Here is a 26,221-nt window from a genome sequence, read left to right on the forward strand (position 1 = left end):
ATTGATGTACTGCTATGCATTAAGACATCCTTGTTTTTGTAGGTTTGCAGTTGTGCCATAGTTTTTTTCTTCTTTAGATGATGGATTGAACTTTGCTCTTTGAGATGATCGAACATCTCTGGTGACCTGTCCACACTGAACCATGTAGTTTTTTTTAGATTCTTCTGTAAATCCACAGCTGTTTTTCTTCTCTTTTTATTTGAACATTTCATATTTATCTGAATATGCATTTAATCCATTAATAATTGCACAGCATTTCCCCCCTTTTGATAAGTCTTTCTGTTCTTCTGTACAACTTAACTTTAAATGTAACTTTTTTCATAAGAATTAATCTTGTGTGTGAGTTTGGTGTCTTCTGTCTACCAGTACTTGTTTTTGCCTCATTCACCCCCCAATTTCCCCATTGTGGGACCTTCTATTCTATTCTATCTTATTCTATTCTAAAGGGTTTGGCTGTTCCACGTTTTGAGCATGTACATGTTTTTAACAGTGGCAGTCAGTTTGAACTCATTGGGTTAACTTAAGCAATGGAGAGTAAATTGTAAAAGGATGTGTGTGCAAGAATTAACTTTTTCCACATGGAAGGGTTCTGTATTTTTAGGATTTGTGGCACCCCTTGACACAGTGACACAATGAGCAAAAACCAATGCCAATCAACTTCCCAAAGCGGAACTGAGTTTGAAAAAACAATAGAGCTTTAAACATTTTAATATTGGTACCAATAATAATTATAGTAGAAGTTAAAAGATTTGGACTTTATGTGCTGTAACGTTGGCAATGCTCTACCAGTCAAAGAATGGCCTCAGCCTTAAAATTGGGAGCTCCAGAAAAAGGGGAGCCTCCTCTCTACTGACTGAACAGCAGAACGCTAAGGTGGCTTAGATATCTGATCTGAGCTGAATGCCTCCTGAGCACCTCCCTTTGGATATTTTCTGGCAACTTTCCCCAGGGAGAGGACCCTGGGGCAAACCAAAATCTCACTGGCAGGTTAATGTTTAGCCCTAGTGGTCTGTGAATTCCTTGGGATTCCCCAGAGTAGGGCTGAACAATTAATCGCATTTTCAATATAACTGCGAAGTAAAAAAACACAATTTCCAAATCGCAGATTCTGCAATTTTTGGCTATGTAACAATTAGGGAATTAGACACGTCCATTAGGTGTTGGTAAAATGTTTAAAGTGGGTTTGCCTCCACATGGAAGGGAAGACAGTTGCAGCAGTGAGATAATCTAATTTTATTACTTGTTTTAGAGTTTATATAATCATACATAGCATTAAGTACAGGTCAATCAGTTTAATACATAGACTTGCTTGTTGGTTGCACTTTTTGTTCAACAAGGATTGATGTCCAAATCAACTAAAAGCTGTTCTCTTGAATAATATTCTGATCAATATAAACATTAAAATTTCATATTTAAAATAGTCCTTGTTTACAAACGTCTTTATTTAGACGCCATTTTTGTTGCTTGTGGTTAACGCAGAGAAAAGTCAAAATTGCAATTTTGGTTGAAATATATTGTAGGCAGAACGCAATCATTTCTGCTCTGAGTTTAGATGCTGTTGGTCTTTTAGCAACTAATCTGCACAGCGAGGAAACAAAATGATTTGTTGTTTGTATATGTTTAAAAAGACATGATAAATTAAACTGGAAAAAAAAAATCGCATTAAATCGCAATATTAAGAAAAAAAATCGCAATTAGATTATTTTCCAAAATCGTTCAGCCCTACCCCAGAGTGAGGTGGATAGCATTACCTGATAGAAGAAAGGCTTGGTTTTCCCTTCTGGAACCCTATTTCAGAGAAAGCCAAAGCCAATGAATGGATATATTAGAAGTTACTCTCATAATTGTGGATCAAGTCAGGGTGTATAACTTGGTCTCAGAGGCGTCATTATGTTTTCATGTGATTTCCAACATTTAAAAATGGCTAAAGTCGATTTAAAAGTGTATACTTTTTAATAGTAAAGCTTATAAGTAAATGAAGATTTTGCGTCTGAAACAAAAGTTAGGAAAAAAATCTGATCAAATTTCTTATTTAATAGCACCCTTGTGTGTGTTTTTTTAAGATGGAATAAAGTTTATTTGTCTAAAGTTAAAAAAAAACTGTTAACAAGATACTGATCTGCTTTACTAGTTTTTACAGAAGCGCTGGATAGAAGAGGCTTTATACTACAGGCAATATGCTTTCCTGTGTCATCTCTTTTCATTCTGCATCCTGGTAAAGGAACGTAGAGGCCGTGAATGTTGTCTGACCAGTGTTCCCCTCGTGAATCAGGGGCGTGTTAATCATTTCAAGTCTTACAGCAACACGTGTGTATCAGTACAAAAGCAGAACACACTGTATGACTTGTATTGGTGCTTGAATCAGCAGATAAGACAAAGCATAACAGAAACATGACTAATAGAGTTTCATTTCTGACACGCTGTCAAAATCTTTCTCTTCTTTCCATTTTGAAGTGGTCGATGGTGCTTTAAAAGGACTTTCTGTTGAAATACCTTCAGGTTAGGAGGGTAGCCACTGTTCTCTGGACACTGAAACAGCTCATGTTTCACTGTAAGAATTTGTTTAAACCAAAAAAAAGCACATAAAAAATGTTTGTAACCTACATATGCTGTTCAAAGGTTGCAGTAAAGCTGTGGCATTTTCAAGTTCTATGGTGTGTGTAAGTGTATGTCAAAGGCATGGAATGATTGGCATGTCACTAAGCAGAGCAGGTAAACAATCAAACCGCTGCAAATCTGAATGAATATTACTCACTCAAACATTTATTTGGGATTACTGTTTTTGATAAATTAATTTGAAATGTGTGTGAATTTTTTTTGTATGAAATCATCAGTGGGACATTTATTGTCAATCCTTTTTCCAAGGCACGCCCAAGATCTGAGGTAAAGAATGGCCTCTAGGAGTCGCCAAGTTTCCACAACAACCTTTAGACGCTTTCAAAGTTGTTTGGAAAGCAAGCTTGGAACAAGCCTTTTCTATCCTACCAAAGTAAAAGCATGGAGCTTGCCAAATGTTACTGGGGTTTTAAAAGGAATCATATGCTTTGTTTGGATAAAACTAAGGTTGAACTTTTTTGGTAAATCAGACTCCATGTGGGTTTGAAGCAAAGCATGAACATGTGGAAAGTATCTCATTGTTATGTATGGTGAAGGATCTGCGATGCTGTGGCCTGTGTTTCTCCTCTGAGGTTTGGTTGTATCGAAAAAACTTTTTTAGTCAGACAGGAGGTCTCATCCAGACAAAACCAACTCTTCAAAGCCGTCTCCCAGACTAGAAAAATTTGACCTCCTTTGCCACCTAATAGGCTAAACACAGCCCACGTAGACCTAGCGTCCCACTTAACACACATCTGCTAACATAAAGAACAACAAGGACAGACTTCTTAGCTGTGGTTGTTTCAGACACTATTCATTTTACTGTGGATTTAACACTAACACATTTTGCTCCTCTTCCGCCACTTTTCTCTCTTGTGCATTTGTTGTTTTCATGCTGTCCCTCTCCTCATAGACATCATATACGTAGACGCGTCGTTGGGCGCAGGTTCGTACGTCAACGTCACCGCCATATTGTATGTGGCAGAAAAAAGTTAAGTTCTGTTGTAGTGAACGTGGATCAGAGAAGATGCCTCAGTCCTGTGCTGCATGTAAATGTATTCGGGCTGATTTCACTACTTGTATCTGCCTTCTATGACCTAAGGCTGCACCATGTTGCAAAACTGGACACACTAAAGCGAGTTGCAACACTAGAAAAAAGCTGTGCAAGACCATTCTTTTTCAGGGTTTTTAGCTTGCATACAGTACAGACTATTGTATGTAGACATAGATGTGCATATACAGATTTTCAAGTATTATAAATAAGCCAAATAAATAGCTGTGTGATTATATATATATATATATATATATATATATATATATATATATATATATATATATATATATATATATATATATATATATATATATATATATATATATATATATATATATATATATATGTATATAAATCTTGTGAGGTTGCATGGCATCACAGATGGAAGTTTGTTTTAAGGTTTTTTACAAATCTTTTACTGGGGTGCCAAAAGTTGTAAGGGCTTGTGGTATGAAGAGACTAAATACATTTTTGCCCTGACATTTGGAAGATGCAGTCTCCAGCACTTGAGGAAATTTGCCTCATAATTTCACACTAATAGAGAGGATAACTGTACCAGATCCCACCTAAACTGAAACTCTAAATGGATCTGACAGGTGTAGGGTTGGTTACCTGTACATGCATAACAAGAATAATATGAGCAACTATGATGAAAACATATCTTTAAACTGTCAACAAGCAAGCAAACTCATTCTGAAAGGATAATACCTTAAAGTATTCCATACATTGGCGGGTTTAGATGTGGACAATATAGCTTTTTGTCCAGCGTGACATGGCCTATACATAGCACAAACGCAAAAAAAAATAAAAATAAAAAAGGTTATATGCAGTTTTATTCTATTTAAAATTTCAAAAGGGTTTTGTGGCTCCCTGTGTTTTCTTTACTGTGTGAAACGGGTCCAAATGGCTCTTTTAGTGGTAAAGGTTGCCGACCCCTGGCCTAGGGGGTGTCACGAAGCAAAAAAAGGTTATCTAAAATTAGCCCTGACCTGGTTTCCTATTTTCAATCATAACGTCAGTCAATAGAAATTAGTTTCCATCTGTAGTGTGTGAATTGTACACTACAGATGGCATTACTGCGAATCATTAATGCCACTGTTAACATTCTGTTTCTTTTGATAATGCTCTCTGACACAGAAACTGTATCCAATTGGTCCCTTGAATCAATTACATTTTTTGTGTGTTTTCAGTTTTACTTTAAAGCCACACTAAGTAACATTTGACCTTAATTTATCCTCTTCTAAGTCCCTCTATAAGGCTATGTTCACACTGCAGGGAAATGCGACCCAAATCCAATCTTTTCGCCCATGCGCGCCCCATATCTGTTGTTTTCACAGCTGTGTGAACTGCCCAATTCCAATTTTTTTCACCCCCCTTCCCCCCAAAAAAACAAACCAGATTCGTGCCACTCCCATAGTTGGTACTAATTTGGATACATATCAGATTTTTTTTCAAAGCATCCGCAGTCTGAAGTGACAGACAGGAGTGACGTGAAAGACGTCACTCTCCTGTCTCTCACTGCACATCCACACACAGTAGTAGCAGATGCCGCCTGGTATCCTCATTTTTTCCACGTTTTTTTAACAAAACTTTATTTAACACTTCTAGAAACAGTTGCATTCACCATTACTTCCGCAAACACTGCGCTGCTCTGTGACGTCTCCTGTTATCTGCTCAGGCAGGTCGCCTTGTGGTCTTTACCTGTTCAGACGGAAATCTGATGATGGCCGCATTTAATAGTAGTATGAACGGCCACCTCAAAAAAATCAAATTTCAGCACAAAATCGTAATTTAGCATCAAAATGTTGCCTTTGATCCACTGGGCTTGCTCTCCACCGTGTTGTTCCAACGCTCCACTGCTCTGACAGTGGCATTTCATGGGCAGGAAGAGGCTAAGCCCTGAGTGGCAGCTATTCACGTGCACCACATGGCCGCCTGGCATTGTAAACAAGAGACTGGAAGACAACACAGAGAGATGCTATGTGATGTCATTTCTATATTGGGCCACTTTGGCATCATGAAGTCATTAAAAGGGCCAGTGGCACTTGTATAGATGATACTTTTGATTTCATAATTTCATGGCAGTTCCCTTAAAAATGTAAAAAAAAAAATAAATCAAAGTAACATAAATGAGCACCCTTAGGCACAGCGAATACAGTTTATCTGCACAAAAAAATGATATTGGGGTGAGATACACTTTAAACTTATTCTGCAACATTTTTTTTTGGGTTGTTTTAATGTGTTGTGGGAAAACTGATATCTAGTGGCATGATGCTGTTACTACACAGTTAAAAAAATCACTTGCTACAGGAGGCACAGTTTTAGCCACTTTAGACAATTTAAAAGCATATATGCCTCTACTTTATGACATTATTATATACCTTTGTTTGCTCTTGTGAGCTAGATAAATTGCCTTGGTGGGCCGGATTAGGATTTTTTATATTTAATGAAATATCGCTAATTGCCCCGTTAAGATGTTGCACTTTTATCTTGTATTGAGAAAGGATCACAGTTTTTATCTGCTACATCAGGAGGTCTAGAAACTACAGTTCCAGAGCTGCAAGTTTCGCCCTGTGGCTCACGTAATATTAGCTAAATGATGAAACATTGACGTTTTATTTATTTGTTTTATTTTCGGTCTTGAACTACCACCGCTCAGTGGAGTTAGCTGTTATCACTCTTTTCACTTTTTTCCTGCCATCGGTATTTCCTGATACCACCCTTTTTTTTAGCATCCATCATTTTGTTCAGTTAGCAGCACTTCTGCTTTACACAGCGTTTCTTATTCACGTCCTGTTTTGTTGTATCGTTGTGTCTGTACATTCTTCTTCATCATCCATCTCATCTACACCCTCTGTCTTGGATGATTGATCCGATCATGATCCTGATTGTGTCAGCCTTTTAAAAGATGTCTGCCGGTGTTTCTTCTGGATCCTTCCTTGTCTTCCCCCTCTAACCTAGATTGACGCGCTGGCGACAGTTAACACCGGGTCAGGCGTTAGCGCATCCAGTGATCTGATTGGCTGAGAGTCGAAGACATGTTCATGGAAAATTCGGACCACCACGGAAGCCATAAACGGAAGGTGCCAAACGCATTTGCATAAAAGTCTGCCCACCTATTGTGCGCAGGGATGTAGGGTTATATATAACAAAAAATTAAAAGAGAAGCAGAGTCTTTCAGCAAAACAAGCACAAGATCATCCCGGACGCTATTGGGCAAAACAAAACAAAAACACGCACAACTAAGAAAAGTTTTCGCTTGTGACAAACACGGTCGTCAAGACGAATAGCGTCATGCCATGTTTGCTGCAGTCAGCGATGTTGTAGGAATTTTCCACTCTTAAGGTTATTTTGCACTGGGAGGTGGGAGGGGGTGCTCTGTTTTCATCCACTTAATCGCCTTACAAATGACTTTGTTCAGTCGCACATAAAAGCAACGCCTATATGATGAATAAATCTGAACGTGTCACCATATTCTACTGATTGCATGAATGTATTGTTTTCCTTGATAACCGCACAACCGGCGTTCTTCTGACTGATCGGAACACCGGCCGGCTTGCTTTCCTGCAGACAGAGCGCACGTACTGGGGTTCAAAACAAACACGATTATCTGTGGCCAGCGTGCGCTCTAAGGCACAGGGAGGGATATATTCCTGTTAAATGCGTGCATACAGGCGATATCTGCGGACACTTTCCACCTGCCATCCTGCGCAACCGCTTCTCACTCTGACTCCGCTTTGGTGCGTAGCCTGGGCAGGAGTGCTGCACGTGTGTTGCACGTGAGTCGTTGTTTTCTGCCGCCCATTGGCTGGCGGCACTCTCTGCTAAGCAGTGATTGGTCAGATAGAGACCTCATTTTGTAACAGCCTCCGATACCGTTATTTCATAAAAAGAAAATGTTTCAATGGAAAATTTTCGAATAATTTCTAACAGAGGGACGTTACAGAAATGTAAAGAAAGCAATGCAAATATTTTTTATTTGCAAGACATTTGCTTGTGCCCAGCAGTCTGCATTGGAGGACACATACATGACCTACCTGACGACCAAAAAGCCTTTCTAACTTGGTTTTAAATATTCAAAACATTATTATTGTGTCATAAGTCTTTAAAATAAAGTAACAACACCGTTGTTGTTGTTGTTGTGCATTTCGTGTATCTATTGCAGGAAATGCTGCGGAGAAGAATCCGGGTCAAAACTAATACAGCTGTGCTCTGCACAGACTGAGAATAATCTGACATTCAGATGGGTTGCCGTTTTTTTAATCCACAACAGACTTTTTCTTTTCTTTTTAATCATTCAAAATCAGGAGCATTAGTGGGATATGGAAAATTTGTACTACACCAATTGCTTTTTAGCCATTTCACATCATTTGGGCCAAAATCTATTCCATATATTGACTAATTGCCATGATGCATAGCTGAAAATGTTAAGACAATGAAGTCATTTATTCCGGTTATTGTCAATAGGCTGTTTTTTTGAACCATTTTGTGATTCAACATATCCCTGCGAATGCACACACGCACCACTTCCAATCACATTCACCTGTCTCAATAAGTTTGTATGTGGAGGTACAGGGATGATGCGTCTAATTTGCTAATTATCTAAAGATGCGCCACTGTCATCATTTGTAAACAATCGGCCTTGTTTACCTGATCGTAAGTGTCTATGATTGCTTTATTGGGTCATAAAGTGATCAAATCAAGCAATTAATGACTAAAGAGCGACGTCGGCAATGTGCATTTTGTAATTCTAGAAAGATCCGACATTAGACCCCATGTCAGTGGAAGATTTTCTTCTCTATCAGAACCCTCTAGAATGGAATATTTTAACTTGTGTGCGGTCCCTCCCCGAGGATGCTGGGCTGGGAAGTAGCGCTCCTATTGGCTGGCGGTGCCACGCGCTGGTCTTTTGTCTGCGGCCCCGCGCATTATATAAAGCGATGGGAGCGCGCTGATTGGGTCGTACGAATCCTGCGCACTAGGAAGACGAGTCTACCACCAGGAGCAACCAGCTGAAGTAACCCGGCACTTCAATAAGGACAACGAGATCAACGCAGTCTGCTAATACTGAAAGCTTTCTCTTTTGTTCCGCTTGAAGAAGAAAAACTAGGTTAGTTAGTGTTTCTTGCTGTGCGGAAGCTTGGAAGTGACCGGAAGTGGTTTATTCTAAATTATAATAACTTGTGTTTTTCTTTTCTTTTTTTTTTTCTAGATTCTGCAGCCATGTCCGTGAACATCCACATCAGCAGCCCTAATGTGAAGTACACAGACACTCACATCGAGGCTCATTACTCCTACCAAACCTCCTCTGTGCATCAGGAGGGGAACAGAATCACGGTGAGTAAAGTCACGCAGTAGTAAAAGGCGCGCCTGCGCACAGGCTCTGTAGCTCACGTCTGTCTCCGCGGCTTTCACAGGTGACCCCCCGCAGCACCGAGATGACATTCCGCACCGAGCGCCGCGTCCCCCGGCTGGGCGTGATGCTGGTGGGCTGGGGGGGCAACAACGGCACCACCGTCACCGCCGCCGTCCTGGCCAACAAGCTGGGTCTCACCTGGAGGACCAAAAACGGAGTGAAGGTGAGCGGAGAAGACCCAGTGTGAAGTGTAGGAAAGAAAGAGAAAAGTTAAGCTTAGATTTGAAAATAGGAACGCTGACTATCCATAGGGTCCACTTAATTACACGCAACCTTGTCTGTTGTCTGAGGCAAGGCACATTTATTTGTACAGAACAATTCAGGACAAGGACAACACAAAGTGTTTTACATGATTAAAACATTGGAACATAAAAACAGAATTAAAGCAATTTGGAATAAAATGTAGAAAAATTGAAAGTAAAAGTAATTATTAAAAGCTTAAAGTAGAGGGTTTTTTTCTTCCGTGAATAGCTTCTTCTGATACTGATCTGATTTTGTTAGGTGGATTTAATAATTGATTAATACATGTCTCCTTCAACAATCGCTGTTCAACATTGATCCATTTTCAACCTTTGCTGGTTTAAACATGTAAACCAAAGAAGGTCAAATGAAGTCCAAAAACACATAAATATCCTTTGATTTAGCCCTAATTCATAACCTGTGAATCAGTTACCAACTTCAGCATCATCAGTAACTTTGGTTGACGGTCATCTTTATTTGTTCATGTTTTCCCACATGACGCCCCCTGCTGGCAAAGTCATATCTCCCATGTTTAATACTGCCATTGATCTTTATTGTAAAGGGTTCCTCTGCAAAACTGTGGAAAACACCTTTTCAGTAATAAACTTGTTCTCATATTTCGTCCAGTGTAATAGATATATCCTGGCGCATGGTTCGACTTCATCACCAACAGGGGCATGTCTAAAGTGTTGCAAGACGAGGGAAAGTCACACGAAAACCCCTGTAGGAGCCATACTTTGTTTTGCTGTATCTGTTGTGCTCTTCTGACAATAATATCCTCTCTATGGGTGTATGGGAACCCGCATGTGACGTCACTGGTATCTGTGGGTGGCACCGTGGGTGTGGTGTCATCTGTATTAGTTTGTTTGCTCACCTGAGTTCAACAGCGACCTGGATTACGGCGGCTGGGTGAGCTTGGGGAGAAACTTTCTGTTAACCGTCATCAACGCACGGTTTGATGTATCCATGCACGGCTCATAAATGTAAGTAAAAGTTTTGTGTTAAGATCGTGAGATGGAAGAATAAAACGACATCAACGTGTGTAATGGTTCAGCGTGACGCGTCGTCAGTAGCCGTTACCCCTTGTCTCAGCCGGCCGCGGCGTTTGGATAAGTTTTTAAATTGATACGCCGCAATATTTTGTTAACAGAAATTTTGTTGAAGCGCAGATTTAAGCGTATTGTCATTACAACGCTGGGCGTTTTTTGGTTGCTTTCTTAAAGTTGTAAATGATAGACGTGAGCGCACGCTGGATTAGACGCCCATTCATTCACAAACCTGTTGCTGCTGCTCGTTCTGTTATCACACTTTCCTACGGTGAAAAGATAGACTGCATCATTTTGGATTGGATCTGTTGTGTTCTGCGTGATTATATTCCCTGCTAGGTTCAGCGGTACATTCACATAAGGTGATGTACTGGTTTTGTTTGTTTGGCACTTTTTGTAGTGGTTTGTTTCGTGTGTCAAGCGGGTGAAGCATTGCGCTTGGGAGTGCCGCCGTAGTTCTGGTTCTAAGACGGTCAGTCTGGTTCAAGACTATCGGTAAATAGGCACATAAATACCCACCGCTAGTATACACAGAAGACTAGGGTTGAGTTTAGTTTAGCCCCGCTGGATAGTTAGAGGGAATGATTGACAACGCGTTGCACCTTGTTTACGTAGAACCTAAGCCATAAATTAAGCCGCTGTGTGAGTGTTACAAGCAGAAATCTTTGTGGTTTGTGATTTTTGGATTGTTTTGGCGAATAAAAAAATGGAGTCTATGGATACCAGATCAAATGTTGGAAATGAAACGAGAGAGAAAAGACAAATAAAACTTACACCCAAGGCTTTTGAACTTAAAGTGGAGAAGCTTCAAGAAGAACGGCAAAGAAAAGTAAGACATATCAAAGGTGTAATAAAAGAAATTAAAGACCTAATGAAAAGTGTTGACAGCGTAGAAAAAGTAAAGTCATATCTTGAAAAAATTTCAAGTATGTTTGAAGAGGCAATACATATGCATGCTGTTCTGATTGCCATGCTCCCTCCTGAAGAACAAGAAAAACAAAATGCTTGGTTTTACAGTATTGAAGAACATAAAACCGCTTTTGTGGAAAAAACTAATAAATGGCTATTTGATGTGCAAGAGGGCGCTGTCGTAGCATGTTTGGGGCCTGCTGTTTCCAAAGATAACATTGATAATGCAGTTGAAGATGACATCAGGCCATGTGACAGTGTTTCTAACGTGTCCGAAAGATCAAAGAAACGCAGCACGGTGGTGAGTAAAACGTTGTCCTCTGCATCATCAGCCAGGCTGAGAGCTGAGGCTGAAGCAGCTGCTCTTATGGCTCGTCAGAAGCTGCTGAAGGAGAAGCATGCTCTGGAGGAACAGCAGGAACAGCTGAGGAGAAAAATGGAGGAACAGCAGGAGCTGTTAAGAAGAAAGAAGGAGGAGCTGGATTTAGACATGGATCTGGCAGCTTCTGTGGCTAAAGTGAGTGTGTTAAAGGCTTTAGAGGGATCTCATGTGTCTCACATGTCTGCCAAATCAGATGGCATGAATTCCTATTTAAAAGAAAGTAAAAGAACACAGCTAAATGTTGATGCTGCAGCATTTGTATCTAAGTTCACCACACAGTCATCGGCTTTGGAGGCTGTAGATGGTGTTTTGCCTTTAGGTTATGATGCTGTGAGGCCAAAGACACACAAAATGGAGATGCCCACTTTGCCTATGCTGCCTGCTAATATGACTGGTCTTCCTACTCTGACCACTGTTGTGACTGCAGTGCCCAATAGGTCCACTTCTGATCGTATGCCGGCTGTTCTGACTGGGGTTGGTGAGCCAACTCTCTCCACGCTACCTGTTGCTGCTGGCCTGCCTGCTGCTGTGACCGGAGCTGATCCGCGTGTAATACCTGGAGGTGCTTTACATCCATCAGAAACTCACCCCCAGTTTGACCCAACTTTACCTGTAAGGCAGAATAACCCTGATCAGCGTTTCCTCACAGTTTTAGAGAGGCAAAATCAAATAACATCGTTATTGGTTGAACAACAGTCACTTTTCCTTTTACCTAAGCGAGACCTGCAGATATTTGATGGAGACCCACTGCAGTACCAGACCTTCATACAGGGATTTGAGCACAACATTGAAGGAAGAACACAAAGTCATAAGGACTGTCTGTATTACCTCGAACAATATACTAGAGGTCAGCCCAGAGATTTAGTTCGCAGCTGTCAACATCTGCCACCTTCTAATGGATACATTAAGGCAAAGTCACTACTTCTTGAGCATTTTGGTGACCCATTCAAAATAGCTTCTGCTTATATGGACAAGGTGCTTTTATGGCCAATGGTTAAAGCTGAAGACATCAAAGCTTTACAGGCTTACAGTCTATTGCTGCGTGAATGTTATAACGCTATGGGAACTACTGCAAGTGACTTGAATGTGCCTACAAATATGCAAACCATAGTGAAGAAGTTGCCTTATAAGCTGCGGGATCGGTGGCGAAGTGTGGCCTGTGATATACAGGAGAAATTCCATCGTAGAGCCACATTTCCCGACATTGTTGAGTTTTTGGAAAAGCAAGTCAAGATTGCAAGTGACCCTTTATTTGGAAACATACAAGATGCACCTGTTACAGGAAAAAGAGATGCAAAAATTGTCAAGTCTCAGACTAACTCAAGAGCCAGAGGCAGCAGTTTTGCCACCAATGTAGCACCTGCCAAGAAGAAAGTGGAGCCTGGAAACAAAAAAGGTAGCTCACATGATAAGGTGTGTCCGTTTTGTGGAGCTGGACATGATTTGGATGTTTGCCTTCTCTTGGATAAAAGGACTCAAGATGAGAAGATGTCTTTTTTGAAGGAAAACAAGATGTGCTTTGGATGTCTGTGCATTGGGCACATGAGTAAATATTGCAGAAAACGATTATTGTGTAGAGTATGCAACCTTAAGCACCCCACATTGCTGCATGTCCACTCCAAAGCAAAACAAATGAGCGCAATACAGGCTAATAATGACTTGGAAGTGGCTAGAGAAGGTGCTCTGATGTCTGTGCAGTCTAGTGGCTTGACTGGGGCCGGTAGACTGGACTGTACGCTCTCTATCCTACCTGTACAGGTGAAGTCCAAAAAGGGAAACGAGACTGTGGTCACATATGCATTCTTGGATCCGGGGAGTACTGCCTCATTTTGTACAGAACGACTTATGAACCGGCTGAATCTGACAGGACGGAAGCTGGGAATACTCCTCAGGACTATGGGTCAAGAAAAAGTTGTGGACAGCTACATGTTGTCTGGTTTAGAAGTTGCTGGGCTGGATTCAGACAACTTTTGTAGTTTGCCTGAGATGTTTACACAGAGAAGCATGCCTGTACATCAAGGGAACATACCACACTCAAAAGATCTCATAAGATGGCCACACCTTAGTGATATAAAAATCCCAGAGATCAATGCGGATGTGGACCTTCTGATTGGGACCAATGTACCTCAAGTTCTAGAGCCATGGGAGGTGGTTCGTTCTGTGGATGGAGGTCCTTATGCAATCAGGACCATCTTGGGTTGGACAGTGAATGGCCCGCTCAGAGGAGACTACCAGATCAGTGACCAGTATGTGCTTCCTGACATTAGAGTGAATCGGATCTCTGTGGCCAGGCTTGATGAGCTTTGGGAGAAGCAGCTGAAGGTTGATTTCCCTGAGACCCTGCATGAAGAACAATTTGGGCTATCAAGGGAGGATCAGCGCTTCATGAAGTCTGTTTTAGAGTCGGCCAAGCTCATTGATGGTCATTACAGTATTGGTCTGCCAGTAAAGCAAAGACATTTTAAAATGCCAAACAATAGGACAGTTGCAATACAGCGTGCATTGAGTCTCAAAAGACGTTTGAATAAAGATCCGTCTTTTTGTACAAACTACACCACATTCATGTCTGAAATGCTGGCTAATGGCTATGCAGAGAGAGTTCCAACTGAGCAGCTGGCCCGTTGTGATGGGAGGGTGTGGTATATACCGCACCATGGGGTATATCACCCAAAAAAGAAGAAGCTGCGGGTAGTTTTTGACTGTGGTGCCACATTTCAGGGGACATCACTGAACTCACAACTTCTGCAAGGACCAGACCTCACAAGTTTGCTTGTAGGAGTCCTCACAAGATTCCGTAAAGAACCTGTGGTGCTCATGGCAGATGTTGAGGCCATGTTTCATCAGGTCAGAGTGCCAGCTGAGGACTGTGATTTGTTGAGGTTCTTGTGGTGGCCAGGAGGAGATTGTAGTCAGGAGCTGGTGGAGTTCAGAATGGTGGCACATCTATTTGGCGCTACTTCCTCCCCTAGTTGTGCCTGTTTCGCTCTGAGGAAGTGTGCTGAGGACAATCGTGAGCATTTCAGTCCTTTGGCTATTAACACAGTCTTACACCATTTTTATGTTGATGACTGTTTGGTGTCTGTTTGCTCTGAAGAGGAAGCTGTGTCTTTGTGTGGAGAGCTCATCATGTTGTGTGCTAAAGGTGGGTTTAAACTCACAAAATGGATCAGTAACCGACGCACAGTCCTTGCTACTATCCCTCAGGAGGAGCGAGCCAAAGAAGTGAAAGATCTGGATCTGGACAGTGATGCCTTGCCTGTTGAGCGTGCCCTTGGTGTGCAGTGGTGTGTACAGTCTGACTCATTCAAGTTTAAAATCATCCTCAAAAACCGACCAATCACAAGAAGAGGAATATTGTCTGTGATCAGCTCGGTCTATGACCCACTTGGTTTTCTGGCACCCGTTGTTTTGTCTGCCAAGATATTCCTCCAAGGCCTTTGTCGGAAGCGTCTGGGATGGGATGACCCTTTGCCTTGCTCTGTCACCAGAGAATGGATGTCCTGGCTGGAGGACCTTCATCACCTTGAGAATTTCAAAGTCAGTAGGTGCTTAAAACCTGTTGACTTTGGTGACCTTGTTTCTGCTCGGCTCCACCACTTTGCAGATGCAAGTGAGGAGGGATTTGGAACTGTGACTTACCTACTACTCCAAGACAACAAAGGACATCTTCACAGTTCATTTGTGATGGGGAAGGCACGTGTCGCTCCTTTAAAACCTATCACCATTCCCCGTATGGAGCTTACTGCTGCAGTCGTGGCTAGTAGGATGGACAAGTTGTGGAGACAGGAATTGCAAATGGACCTTCAGGAGTCAGTTTTTTGGACAGACAGCACATCTGTTTTGAAATACATAAAAAATGAAACATCAAGATTCAAGATATTTGTTGCAAACAGAGTGTCTGAAATACTAAAGCTGTCTGACATCTCTCAGTGGAGATACGTGAATACATCTAACAACCCTGCGGATCTTGCCTCCAGAGGTGTTAAAGTTCAGTCCTTTCTGAAGACTGGTGTGTGGCTCTGCGGTCCTGATTTTCTATGCGAGCCTGAAATCAGGTGGCCCAAAAACCCTGAGATCTTGGAAAGTTCTCTTGTTGGAGACCCAGAGGTTCGGACTGAGTTTGTAAATACTGTTCAAGTTGAGCAGGTCAGTCCAATGGAGAAGCTCATTGGTTACTTTTCCTCCTGGCTTCGTCTCAAAAGGGCTGTGGGTTGGTTTCTCAAGTTTAAGACCGTGCTGGTGTCTCTGGTACAACATCGAAAGCTGCTGAGAGAAACTCTTCTTCAATCTGACCTGAATGCCGAGCAGCTGGAGAAAGAAGTACAGGCTCAGATGAAAAATGTTAAAGCTCAATTGCCAAAATGTTTTCTGTCCATGGAAGACATGGTTGTGGCCGAATCAGCTATAATTCGTTTTTGCCAAAGAACAAGGTTTCCAGAGGAACTGGCCAACTTGGAGAAAGGGCAGGGTGTGAGAAGGACGAGTCACCTTTTCAAGCTAAGTCCGTTCCTGGATGGTGGTCTTATTAGGGTCGGGGGGCGGCTTAGTAGAGCTTCTATGCCAGTTGAAGCTAAGCATCCAGTTATACTGGCAAAAGATCTGTACATCTCTAATTTGATTCTCCATCATGTACATGAAGTAACAGGACATGGTGGACGAAACTACATGCTGTCTCATCTGCGTCAGAAGTATTGGATTCCTGGCGCCTGTGTTGCCATAAGAAGAATTCTGGCCAAGTGTGTCATCTGCCGTCGTTTGTCTGCTGCTCCTGGACATCAAAAAATGGCCGATCTTCCTCATAACAGAATTACTCCTGATGAGCCTCCTTTTAGTAGAGTTGGTTTGGACTGCTTTGGACCATTTGAGGTCAAGCGTGGAAGAGCTGTGGTCAAGAGGTATGGGCTCATTTTTACCTGCCTGGCGATACGAGCCATACACCTTGAAGTGTTATCATCTTTGGACACAGACTCATTTATTAATGGTCTCAGAAGATTTATTGCACGTCGTGGTCAAGTCCTGGAAATCCGTTCAGATAACGGTACTAACTTTGTGGGCGCTGAACGAGAATTAAGGAAGGCCATTGAAAAACTGAACCACAAACTCATAAATGACGTGCTGCTACAAAAAAATGTGAAATGGGTTTTCAACCCTCCAGCAGCATCACACCATGGAGGTGCTTGGGAAAGGTTGATCCGTTCAGTTCGTAAGGTGCTCAACTCTATTTTGAAGACTCAGACCTTGGACGAAGAAGGCTTGGTGACTGTGTTTTGTGAGGCTGAATCTATTGTTAACAGCCGTCCAATAACAAAAGCATCAACAGATCTTCAAGATCTGGAAGCATTAACACCTAACCATCTACTTCTTCTCAAGACACAGCCGTTGTTGCCACCTGGAGTGTTTGAGAAGGAGGATCTGTACGCTCGTCGTCGGTGGAAACAAGTGCAGTATATGGCGGATCTGTTCTGGAAGCGCTGGGTAAAGGAGTATCTTCCTGAGCTTCAGGAGCGCCAGAAATGGAATACTGCACGGAGAAACTTCGTTCCTGGAGATCTAGTGGTGCTAGTGGATGATATGGCACCGCGCAATACTTGGACTACAGGAAGAATTGTGGACACTGTTCCAGACAAAAATGGACTAGTTCGGAGTGTACGGATTAAAACTAAAACAAGTTGTTTGGACAGGCCAATAACCAAAGTCTGTCTTCTGCAGGAAGCAGAAGAGCAGTGAAGACCTGTGGATTATTTGGGCATGAACTTTGAGCTTTTGAATGGACTGGTCTGACTTTATTAGACTGCTTGCATCTAAGACTATAAATTGGACTTTGATGAACTTGTGTGTTCACTTTGAATGTGCATTGGTGTCTCCTACAAGGTGATGGTGGTGGTGAATTATTATCATGAAATAATTTGGGGCCGGAAATGTAGGAGCCATACTTTGTTTTGCTGTATCTGTTGTGCTCTTCTGACAATAATATCCTCTCTATGGGTGTATGGGAACCCGCATGTGACGTCACTGGTATCTGTGGGTGGCACCGTGGGTGTGGTGTCATCTGTATTAGTTTGTTTGCTCACCTGAGTTCAACAGCGACCTGGATTACGGCGGCTGGGTGAGCTTGGGGAGAAACTTTCTGTTAACCGTCATCAACGCACGGTTTGATGTATCCATGCACGGCTCATAAATGTAAGTAAAAGTTTTGTGTTAAGATCGTGAGATGGAAGAATAAAACGACATCAACGTGTGTAATGGTTCAGCGTGACGCGTCGTCAGTAGCCGTTACCCCTTGTCTCAGCCGGCCGCGGCGTTTGGATAAGTTTTTAAATTGATACGCCGCAATAACCCCCATAGCTAAATGTCTGCCGCAGTGCCATCCTCATATATTGGGGTGGGCTCAATTTGAACTTCTAATTTGTACTCATCTCCTTAAATCAAATGGGGAGAAAAGTATTTATGAAAACTTGAATATATATATATATATATATATACACACACAATTGTGAACTTGGCAAGGTAAGTTAACGGCGGCCAGTGCGACCCCATCCTCACTGTGGTGGAACCACTGATTATTAACGTCTTATAGCGGCTCAGTGGAGTGTTGATTCTTAACCATCAGTCCTTAGAAATGTTCCATAAAAGGGCCTAGATATGCAACACTACCCTCTGCAGCCAAGGGCTGTGTTTTCCTTATAAGACCAAATTTCCTGGTTTATGTGATGTAACGTGTTTAGTATAATTTAATCTGACCTATAAGAAAATGAACTCAGCTTCTTCCCACCCCTCCCCCTTTTCTCTCCCTTTTGTTCCTTAGAAAGCAAATTACTTCGGCTCCCTGCTTCAGGCGTCCACGGTCTGTCTGGGCTCGGGGCTGGAGGGAGAGGTCAACGTGCCGTTCCGTGACCTGCTGCCCATGGTGCACCCTAATGACATCGTCTTTGACGGTACGACGGATCCAAGACATTCACCTCATTTAACCTCTAAAACCTGAATGCATGTATCCAAGAGACTAAAGTGTAGGACAATTTCTCTTAGTTAAATCTGACAGCGGAGGCTTGAAAATCTAATAGAAAGCAAGTTAATGTGAACCGGTGCTGGCTTAAATCAAAGCAAGCAATGTCCCTGCTTAGGGCCCCCAGGCCAGCAGGGCCTCCCCCTAAAATTTCTTGACTTCTGATACCCTACATAGATTTTTTAATCCTTTATTTCTAGTCAACTCATGAAGCTAAATTAAAATGTTTTCCTGCAGCTTCTTCATGTGCCATACATTCCATTCTTTTTCAAATAAATTTAAGTTTGAATTATTAGCATAAAAAGAAAACAAATGCACAGCAGTGCTGGCTCTGACATGAAGTAATGTAGTGAAGGGTTCCTTTGATGAAGCTGCGAGAGCTGGTGAATAATGTTGCATCTTTAGTTGTTGGAAAAGTAAAATGTAAACTGTTGTGTTTTTCAGGTTGGGACATCTCCTCACTGGACCTGGGCAGAGCAATGGAGCGGGCGGAGGTGCTCGACTGGTCCCTGCAAGAGCAGCTGCGACCGTACATGACCAGGCTGCAGCCCAGGCCTTCCATCTATATACCCGAATTTATCGCGGCGAACCAGGAGAGTCGGGCTGACAATGTCCTCACCGGCACCATGGCCGAGCAGGTAATGGATGCCGCCACTCCCATTGTCTTCAGGGATCATTGTTATTTTGTCTAAGCCATTTTATTAAAAGCTTAAATTACTTTCCAGATGGAGCAGATCAGAGCCGACATTAGAGACTTCCGTCGGTCCAGCGGTGTCGACAAAGTCATAGTTCTGTGGACGGCCAACACCGAGCGCTTCTGCGACATCGTTCCGGGGGTCAACGACACGGCCAAGAACCTGTTGGCTGGAATTCAGGTGAGAAAGAGAGCTGTGCACAGAGAGCGCATTGTGTGGGTCAGCGTGAAGTCGTCAGATCTCTAATCTTCATCTTTTCCCTCCTCCTCAGGCCGGAGCTGCGGAGATCTCCCCCTCCACTCTGTTTGCCGTAGCCAGCATACTGGAGGGCTGCGCCTACATCAACGGCTCCCCACAGAACACCTTCGTCCCAGGGGCCGTAGAGCTGGCCACGCAGAGAGGCGTGTTCATCGGCGGCGACGACTTTAAGTCTGGTCAGACCAAGATCAAGTCAGTTCTGGTGGACTTTCTGATCAGCGCGGGTATCAAGGTAAGATAAAAAAAATATTCAACATTTTAGCAGAAAAGCAAAGCATGGGGAAAATGATGAGGAAAGCAGCCTCACTGTCTTCGTTTTCGCCTCGACAGCCAATGTCCATCGTCAGCTACAACCACCTCGGCAACAACGACGGGAAGAACCTGTCCGCCCCTCAGCAGTTCCGCTCCAAGGAGATCTCCAAGAGCAACGTGGTGGACGACATGGTCCAGTCCAATCCTGTGCTGTACCAGCCTGGGGAGAAACCTGACCACTGTGTGAGTGAAATATGACAAACACACACACACATGGCTGTATGCGTGGATGTTCACAGAAAGCCTCTGAAACGTCTCCGTCCTGTTTCAGGTGGTGATTAAATACGTCCCGTATGTGCGGGACAGCAAGCGTGCCATGGACGAGTACACGTCCGAAATTATGATGGGAGGGCTCAACACCATTGCTCTTCACAACACCTGCGAGGTTGGTATCGCCGAGGAAACCACTGATGTCCATGGAAGCATGGTTATTGCAGAGAGGCTCAGGAGTGACTGATCCTGATGATAATCCAACTTTTTAGGCCTTAGATCTAATGCAAAGAGACACCTGCAGGTCACAGACCTACTTAGCTCATTACGCTACAGACTCACCAGAAACAAAACATCCTGTGTGCTTATCTTCACACGTTGCGCAATAAATAATTGAGTATGTAACAAGGATTTACATACTGTTGTACCTTGTAAGAAAACTCTCTTACTTGGGTGATCTTTCAAGGCAATTGCACTGGATTTGATTTGGGGGGTATCAGAGTAAATGGGGAGAACTCAAACATACACTTTGCAGATTTTTATTTTCAAACAATCAGAGCATGTGCAGGATTATTGTTCCAATTAGGGCCAAATTCAAGATTCCGGGTGCTGAGTTGGGAAAATCTTGACATTGTCTTCCTCTAGTGGTGGATAAGCAAAACGACAAGCATTTCTGCACTGCAGAACTCCCCTTCCAGCAACTGCTTAGATGTAAATCAGAGACAGAAATTATATATTTAACAGCTTAATTTATGGAAACATGTGTTTTTATAGTCTAATATTAATAATAATCAATACAACTTCAAAGAAAGGGGTTTTGTTTTTCACACCTCTTATTGGTTAGAGTATTAGTTCTCAATTTTCACCCTTGAATCTTAACAGGACTCGCTACTGGCCAGCCCGATCATACTGGACCTGGTTATCCTGACGGAGCTCTGCCAGCGTGTGACCGTCAGGCCTCAGGGAGAGGAGGACTTCCTGTCCTTCCACAGCGTCCTCGCTCTGCTCTCCTTCCTCTGCAAGGCCCCCCTGGTCCCATCAGGGACTCCAGTCATCAATGCCTTCTTCCGCCAGAGAGCCTGCATAGAAAACATCATGAGGTATGCGTTAGTTTAACAAGAAAAAACGTGGGGTTTATTTTCGCCAATAACCTTTGGAAAAACGTGGGGTTTATCCAACAAAAGAAACATGAATGCTGAAGATCTTCAAGTAATTTGCTCTGTTTCTTACCCCTCGTCTTGTCCAGGGCGTGCCTCGGCCTCCCTCCCCAGAACCACATGCTGCTGGAGCACAAGCTGCAGAGGAACTTCCTGGCTCCGCACGCGACCCACATCACCAACGACGTGGCCACGTTGAAAAAAGTCGCCCTCGCCAACGGGAACCACATCCCTGTGCCGCTGACGAACGGCATTTATGCACACGAGAGCGACACAGCTTGTGCCATGTGATGGCAGATATCGCACTGAAGCCCGCATCGGACTGCTGTAAATTCTACTGCATTGTTTGAGATGAGCGAACACCCTGATCGATCAAATTTTGATCTGTAGCAAAAGATATTAGCTAAATCTGCTTGTGGTTAGGGACCACGGTTATTTAGATCTTTTTTTGGAACTACACGCAGAAATCGACCAACTCTTTATATGCTCTAACATTTTTAAACATTTTGCAGTTTTATAAAATGTTTTAGGCTGTTTTTTACGAGTTTACAAAGTAGGCTTATGTTTAGTTGATATAGGTTTTTAGTGTACAACTGTACTGTATATACCTGAGATGTTTTGCAAACCTAATGTTGATATGACTATTGCATTGCTGCTATTTGAATGGAGACCATATGAAGTTGATGGGAAAAGGAGAATCTTGAATTCACTGTCTTGTTTTGTTTATTTGTATTTTCTCCTTTTGTCTTGACATCTTGTATCTGCTGTATTGTAGAATTTTAAAAGGTTTTTGTGTGAAATTGATTATTCTACAATAAACTGAAGTTAAGACTTGGATGTTTTTCTTAAACGTGTCCTTCCTCTTATTGAGGCGCCTCACGTCGTTGGGGCTTGAATTGACAAGTTTTTATTTATTTTTTAAACAGACTGTATTTAAAAGTTAAAACAGTAAGGAAAGCAATTTGTTGCACTGGAATCTAGGAGTCTGAGAATAAAGGTCACTAAATGTGTGTGTCCTGCAAAGAAAAAGTGTGTCTGTGTATATACACTCAACAAAAATACAAACCATTTTTTTTATGAAATGTACTCATCAAGACCTAAAACTTTTTCCACATACACAATATCACCATTTCCCTCAAATGTTGTTTACAAACCAGTCTAAGTCTAAGATAGTGAGCACTCCAATCCATCCCAACTCACAGGTGTGCCATATCAAGATGCTGATTAGACACCATGATTAGTGCACAGGTGTGCCTTAGACTGCCCACAATAAAAGGCCACTCTGAAAGGTGCAGTTTTTTTTGTGGGGGGGGTCTGGGGACTCAGAAAACCAGTCAGTATCTGATGTGACCACCATTTGCCTCACACAGTGCAACACATCTCCTTCGCATAGAGTTGATCAGGTTGTCAATTGTGGAATGTTGTGTGTGTATGTATGTGTGGGGTGTCTTAGGGTGTGTTCTGTTACTGTAATATTCAGTCAGATGGGCGCTCAAGGTGCTATATGTTTTGCAGCTCTTTGAGCTCTAAGGCAGTGGTTCTCAGATATTTTCTGTAATATTTTGAAAAAGGAAAGATTTTCAGCACCCCCATCCCAACAAAATTGGTCAGGCTTTATCAGTTTCTGTTTTAATGCATTAAAGCTATAGTTCTGAAGATTACCCAGAATCTCCTTACAAATTTATAACATAAGGGTTTCTAACAACTGGAATTTCTCAGCATCCCCACACGTTTTTAACTACATAATATTGACACTATAAATGGCTTTTAGCCTGACTAATAAGCTGCCTGCAGTCAACTTTTGACTTGCCATGAACCTCATTCGGAAAGAATAATACCAAGCCATTAATATAAAAGACAACTTTCAGTTATAGGTTACGTGTTGGACTTTTCTTTAGGAGTTTATTAATAGTATTCATCATACCACTGATTGCAGGTACAGGCCTTGATAATTTAGAAAGCCTGTATTTTGGACAAAAAAAATGCAAGGCTGTTCTTTTTCTATTTTAAATCAGGTAGAATTAGCAAAATTAGATTTTTATTGGCTAAATGACTACAATAAAAAAGTCTATCTAAACGCTGGATACAACATACAAATATTCAATGTTTTGTTTATATATCATCTGAATGTTTAAAGCAATGAAAACTATGTCTTCATTGTTGTAAGACTCGGGCAGTGTTTGCTGGGATTAGCGCCAGGTCTGATGAGATGGTCTGCTTCCTGCTTCCCGACCGGTCCTCCATCACTTCCGGTCCCGTTGCTGCGACACGGGACATCAACAGCGATGGCTGACAAGGAGAAGCGCCGGTCCGCGGTTCTTCTGTCGGGGATGTCCGCGGGCAAAGCCGCGAAATCGGACAGCGACAGGGAGTTCCTGGAGCAGGCCGGTGTCGGGGACCTGCTCCGCGGGGCCATCCTGAAAATGGTCGAGGCCAGGTCGGATGATCCCATCGGGTTCCTGGCCGATCACTTCTGCAACCTGGCCTCGGTTACAGACAGCAGCCCGGCTGGATGCGGAGAGGAGGAGCAGCATCAGCAGCAGCAGCAGCAGCTGAGCACCGGACCTGTCGGCGCAGGCGCACAACAGCAGCAGCAGCGTCTCAACCGGGCTCTGTGGCACCTGCGGCTCGCGCATCACTCTCAGAGGTCTGGTCGGATTTGTATCGGTCAACTTACGCACCCGTGGTATAAACCTATACAGAAAGATTGCTATTCGACAGGATACATTTACTTGCTTTATAAATAGTTGAAAATCGATAAACACCTTCCCGCTTTACACATTTATTTCACGTTAAGTTTGTTGGGGGACAGGGGCGGATTTAGGAAATTTGGGGCCCTAGGCAAAGAAAGGGATGGGGCCCTCTGAATTGTGAAGACAACACATAACAGACCCATTATACAGATACAGAAATTTTTATAGAATAGATATACATTATTTTTTCTCCTTTTGTCCCTCTCTTTTTATCCCTTTTCTTGTTGTTTTCCTCTATGTTTTCTAGTAGACAAGCCATGATCTGCTTATCTGTTCTCCATTTTTCATTTGAATGAAATAATAGCTGGAAGTAAATCTGCGCCTGTTCTCCATTTCTTGGCAAGATCCTGTTCTTCACCTGGAGCGGTCCTCTCAGTACTGATTGGCCAAATCTGGGTCATCTTCAGCAAGTAAACTGTGCTGACTGCTTACCAGCAGAGTGGATGATGCTGGACTCTCTCAGTCTGGTGGAACAACATCATTATCAAAGCCTGACTGGATAAACGGGGCCCCCAGGAACTTGGGTTATTTTCGCCTTGGGTTAGTTTCGCCTAATGGTAAATCCTCCCCTGTTGGGGGGGGGGGAAGAAAGAGGTGAAAATGTGAGCATGCCAAACAATAAATGTGGGAGAAAACAAACACTGCACATCACCCTGAACGCCCCACCCCACCAGAAAAACAGGGTGGTGGTAGCATTAGGCTGTGGAAATTCAGTTTTCACATATTTCCTTTAGCTGATAAAACATGGATGTTTGTAGTGTAACGTTATTAATTAATAGGTTAATTTACTGTTTATCCAATTGCTGAGCTTTGGATAATTCTCTCTTGGGTGCTGTTCTGTCAGTAGGACCTTCGTTTACGCTCAGAAGACTCAAAACACTCGATTGTTTCATCTCCCTGGGCTTATTGTCTTCTGCTAAAGCCCCCTGACGCTGAGAATATTTCGTTTTTCATGTAGCTGCATGAAAAAATAACAGATTTCTCTATCTCTTAGGTCAGCCTTCAGCAACAACGTCTGTGTGGCCTACGACCTCCTGAACCTTAATGGATGTCAAAGACGAGCCAGCGAGGCTCCTGAGGGCCCTGATGGTTCCAGCCCTGACGTCCCCACTGAAGGCGGAGTGGGTGGAGGAGTAAGAGGAGGCCTCTACACGCAGACTTTGCAGTGCCTCTGCAGCGAAGGCGGAGTCCCCGCCTCCACCTCTGCCCCGCTCCTCCGCCGCCTCTGTTGTCAGGACCACGAAGCTGTCCCTTACGATGTCTTCCGCCACGGGGTGCTCACCTGTGCTGTTTTCTCGGACTACATCCGGCAGGCTCAGAGGCTCTACGCCGAGGTGTGCTGCCCCGACGAGGGGCCCGCCTCCCGGGCGCTGTGCCTCGCCGTGCTTGGGACCCTGAAGGAAGCACTTGAGACCTCCCAGGGCTGCGAGGCAAACTGCTTCGTTAATGATAATACGAAATCCAATGCTTCCTTGGAAGCAAACGCGAAGGCTATCTGCTTCCTGGAGGCCAGCGCCAAGATCTCCCCCCACAAGCTGGCGCAGGCCATGGCCGGAGCACAGACCCGGGGGCCCGGCGGCAACATGGACGCAAAGGAGTTTGAAAACGCAGCCGCAGACCTGTTCATCGATCGCGTTAAAGTTGTGTCTTAGGACTGCTCACAATTCATGAATGTACAGCAATAAACTGCGTTGATCCTTCATGTCGTCTGCATCTTTAACCAACATGTGCCAGGAATGAAAGCAAACCTAATGAAAACACTTAAGAATAAACTTCTAAACCCCTGTGAGAAAACATGTTTGGTGGGTTTTATGACGCTTTATTTGAATCGGCTCCCGTAAGCATTCATCTTCAGGAAGCGCTTAAATAAATATTTCTGAGCGTATGGTCCCGGTTTCGGGATGAGAATCACTGAGTCTTACATGGGCAGACATTTTCAAACAACAGTAAAAGAGTTGGACTACTTGGTTGTTACATCATTAAAAACAAAAACATAGGAAAAACTTATTTTCCATGGCTGCTGTATGATGCATTGAAGGATGTGGTTTAATTATGCAGCTTGTTATCACTCAGAAGTTAACATTTCCAAGTTTCAAGTTGGAAAGATGAACAGAAATCCTTTTAGGGATATTGGTGGTTTCTCACCAACCCCAATTAAAAAAATGTGGCTGCCACACATTCAAATTATAAC

At 42.9% G+C, this 26,221-nt stretch overlaps 2 protein-coding genes across 2 annotated transcripts; both read left to right on the forward strand.

Moving 5' to 3' along the window:
* Window positions 1-8,843: 8,843 nt before the first annotated feature.
* Window positions 8,844-21,632, forward strand: LOC105917706 (inositol-3-phosphate synthase 1-A). Its single transcript, XM_012852578.3, has 10 exons — window positions 8,844-8,986; window positions 9,067-9,228; window positions 18,448-18,577; window positions 19,090-19,283; window positions 19,371-19,520; window positions 19,612-19,830; window positions 19,929-20,093; window positions 20,182-20,295; window positions 21,003-21,220; window positions 21,367-21,632. Exons 1-10 carry the CDS (start codon window positions 8,873-8,875, stop codon window positions 21,566-21,568), a joined length of 1,668 nt encoding a protein of 555 aa, XP_012708032.2. The 5' UTR covers window positions 8,844-8,872; the 3' UTR covers window positions 21,569-21,632.
* Window positions 21,633-23,479: 1,847 nt separating this feature from the next.
* On the forward strand, window positions 23,480-25,732 carry tpgs1 (tubulin polyglutamylase complex subunit 1). The gene is made up of 2 exons (XM_036150761.1): window positions 23,480-23,924; window positions 25,025-25,732. The coding sequence occupies exons 1-2, from the start codon at window positions 23,482-23,484 to the stop codon at window positions 25,680-25,682; spliced, it is 1,101 nt and encodes a 366-aa protein (XP_036006654.1). The 5' UTR covers window positions 23,480-23,481; the 3' UTR covers window positions 25,683-25,732.
* The last annotated feature ends 489 nt before the right edge of the window (window positions 25,733-26,221 follow it).

This window comes from Fundulus heteroclitus, chromosome 19 (genome assembly GCF_011125445.2).
Source record: "Fundulus heteroclitus isolate FHET01 chromosome 19, MU-UCD_Fhet_4.1, whole genome shotgun sequence".
Classification (NCBI taxonomy): domain Eukaryota; kingdom Metazoa; phylum Chordata; class Actinopteri; order Cyprinodontiformes; family Fundulidae; genus Fundulus; species Fundulus heteroclitus.